The sequence below is a fragment of the Otolemur garnettii genome, unplaced genomic scaffold (genome assembly GCF_000181295.1).
Source record: "Otolemur garnettii isolate 467f Iridium unplaced genomic scaffold, OtoGar3 scaffold00001, whole genome shotgun sequence".
Taxonomy (NCBI): Eukaryota; Metazoa; Chordata; class Mammalia; order Primates; family Galagidae; genus Otolemur; species Otolemur garnettii.
In genome coordinates, this window is record NW_003852396.1 from 32,007,876 (window position 1) to 32,011,308 (window position 3,433).

Sequence of the window (3,433 nt, forward strand, 5' to 3'; positions counted from 1 at the left end):
TGGCCTAAGCAAAGTTTTTATTTTTTAGGTTTTAGTTTTTTTAATTTTTTTGCTAATGGCCTGAATAGAATCACAATGGTCACCTTACAATAAATCACAGCCCCTGTCTTCCTTATGACTCCATTTCTGTTTACTTTCTAGCTGTCATTCGATGGGCTTTCTCATCCACTGAACTAGTTGATGCTCTAATTTGTGGCGGCACCTCAGCCTGCCTATCCCTGAGTTACTCCCTTTTCTTTGGTCCCTACTTTCATCCTTTTCATGATTTTTCTAAAGCTGTTCATTATATGTTGCTGAGTGCCTCTCATGCAGTTCCCTATGTCCATCTTTAAGTGATCTCAAGTCCATTTAAACTTGAACATAGCCTGGCCTGGAAAGATAATTTTGCTAACTTACCTAGGATAATTCTGTTATTGGAACTCTTTTACTCACAACAGAAACAAAACTAGGCAGGAGGAATGCAGAATTTGGTCTTGGATCCTCCCAATAACAAAAAGATGCACATGTTATGGCTCTATCATAATATAATCAATGAAGTAAGACACGGTCTCCCCAGTGACCTGTTGAATTACTGTCATGAATTAACAAAAGTTCAGACCTGGGGTAGAAGTTGACATGGCAGGATATTTTCCTTAGGCTTACCTACTAAGCATGATCAGGATGACTAAAGTTATATATTCCAGGAAAAATGTTTGAAATCCTGACAGGATTCATTAGGACAGCCTACTCACAGTGAGTAGGAAGGAATGGGGAGGAATAGAAACAGGAAACCCCAAAATGTAACAAGGAGAAAGGAATAGGACCCAGTTATTTGGGGTGACCTGGAAAACTAGACAGAGAAACAGACATGGAGAACAAGATAAATTCAAGTCTCATGAACATGTGGAGTAGAGATTATTAGGAATTATTCCAAAATGGGAAATGGAATAGAGAAGTCTTGATATTATAAGGAGACTTCTAATTAAAGACTGTGAGGAAAGGGCAGCCCATAACTTAGGGACAAGGATACCTCTGTATACGATATTCCAGGCTGGCTTCCAGCAAGGACACCAGGAATATATCACCACAGGTGCGCAGAGTGATTCTTATGTACTTTTCCATTAATTATGGAGCAACTTATATAACTTGGAGACTTAATACAAAGGCCTATTAGGTTGTAATTGTGACTGTTGTTACTTTGTTAGTATGTGTGCATGTGTGCAACCTAAGTCTATATGCATTTCCTATTTAAAGCCAGGGCTAGTCTAAGTAATAGCATGAGGATATGTTCAGGAAAATTGATGGTTATATTCAGGACAGACTAGAGGCAGTAGTATGAGGCTAGGTTCTAACAAGAAAAATCCAGGAAACTGCAGAATTTTGCGATAGGTACAGTAATAAGATTGGGGATTTTCAGCAAAAAGATACAACTATATCATTTGAGAAGGGTTTATGGACTGGTTAGGATTTAAAAGGATCATTATAACAGATATTTTTCTTTTTCTTTTCAGGGTGTGTCCTCTACCTACCATGCTAATTTTCGATAATACCACCTCCTCCTCCTCATACTTTCTCCTCACTGCATTTCCTGGGCTGGAACGTGTTCATGTCTGGATCTCCATTCCTGTCTGCTGTCTCTACACCATTGCCCTCTTGGGAAATAGCATGATCCTTTTTGTCATTGTTATTGAGCGGAGTCTGCACAAACCCATGTACTATTTCCTGTCCATGCTTTCGGTTACTGACCTTTGTCTGACCATCACAACCCTTCCCACTGTGCTTGGTGTTCTCTGGTTTCATGCCCGGGAGATCAGTTTGAAAGCCTGCCTCCTTCAAATGTTCTTTGTGCATGCCTTCTCCTGGCTGGAGTCCTCAGTGCTGGCAACCATGGCGTTTGATCGCTGCCTGGCTATCTGTGACCCGCTGAAGTATGCTACTGTCCTCACAGATATGATGGTCGTGGTAATTGTACTGGTTGTCTGCATACGCCAACTACTTTTCTCAAGTTCTATTATTGTAGCCTTACAGACTATATCTTTTTATGGGGGTCAAGAGCTTTCCCACCCATTCTGTTACCACCCAGATGTCATCAAATACACACATTCCAACCCCTGGATCAGTAGTTTTTGTGGGATGTTTATTCAGCTCTACCTTAATGGCACTGACTTGCTCTTTATTCTTTTCTCCTATGTCCTGATCCTCCGTACTGTGCTGAGTACTGTGACTCCAAAGAAACAGCAGAAAGCTCTCAGCACTTGTGTCTGTCACATTTGTGCTGTCATTGTCTTCTATGTTCCAATGATCAGCCTGTCTTTTGCACACCGTCTCTTCCGCTCCACCCCAAGGGTGCTGTGTAGCACTTTGGCCAATGTGTATCTGTTCCTGCTACCTGTCCTGAACCCTATCATTTACAGCTTGAAGACCAAGACAATCCGCCAGGCTGTGTTCCAGCTGCTCTGATCCAAGGGCTTGCAGAGGCTTTGTGTGAGGGGTCCCAAAGAAAGGTAGGATTGAAGGGAGATGAAAATTGTTGAGATATAAAAATAAAGTTCAGTAAGGGAAAGAATTTGGGGCAGTGTCATCAAATGCTGTTTCTGCATTTATTGAGGGGATTCATATGGTCTTTGTTTTTGCTTCTATTGATATGGTGAATCACATTTATGGATTTGTGTATGTTAAGCCAGCCTTGCATATCTGGGATGAAGCCTACTTGATCGTGATATATATATATTTTAATGTGTAGTTGTAATCTATTGGGTAAGATATTGTTGAGTATTTTTCCATCAATATCCACTAGTGAAATTGGTTTGCAGTTCTCCTTTTTAGTTGGGTCCTTTCCTGGTTTTCATATCAGAATGAGGTTTGCTTCATAGGATGTTTGGGGGCAGGATGTTTCTTCTTGATGTTTGGGAAAAGAGTCTGCAGTATACATACAATCTCTGAAGGTTTGCTAGAATTCTGGTGTGAAGCTGTGTGGTCCAGGGTTTTTTGGGGGGGGGGATTTTTCATTGTTTCTTTGATTTCAGTGCTTCATATGGATCAGTTCAAGAGATTTATTTTTTTATGATTAAGTCTAGGGAGAGGGTGTGATTCCAGATATTGGTCCATTTCTTTCACATTATCCAATTTCTGGGTGTAGAATTTCTTGTAGTAAAGATAATCTCTTGTATCTCTGTGTTATCTGTTGTTGTTTCCCCTTTTTTGTTTTTGATTGAAGTTATGAGTGATTTTACTTTTCTGATTCTAGTTAATCTGGTTAAGATTTATAGATCTTGTTTATATTTTTAACAAACCATCTTTTCATTTTATTAATTTTCTGAATGATTCTTTTGTTTTCAATTTTATTTCTTTATGATTTAATTTTGGTTCTTTTCTTCTGCTAGTTGTGAAATTGGGTTCCTTTCCTTTTTCATTTCCTTGAGATGATTCATTAAGTTGTGGATATGCTCTCTTT

General features: G+C 39.4%; 1 protein-coding gene across 1 annotated transcript; it reads left to right on the top strand.

Moving 5' to 3' along the window:
- Nucleotides 1–1,491: 1,491 nt before the first annotated feature.
- LOC100963875 (olfactory receptor 51T1) lies at nucleotides 1,492–2,439 on the top strand. Its single transcript, XM_012802632.2, has one exon. The coding sequence runs from the start codon at nucleotides 1,510–1,512 to the stop codon at nucleotides 2,437–2,439; it is 930 nt and encodes a 309-aa protein (XP_012658086.1). The 5' UTR covers nucleotides 1,492–1,509.
- The last annotated feature ends 994 nt before the right edge of the window (nucleotides 2,440–3,433 follow it).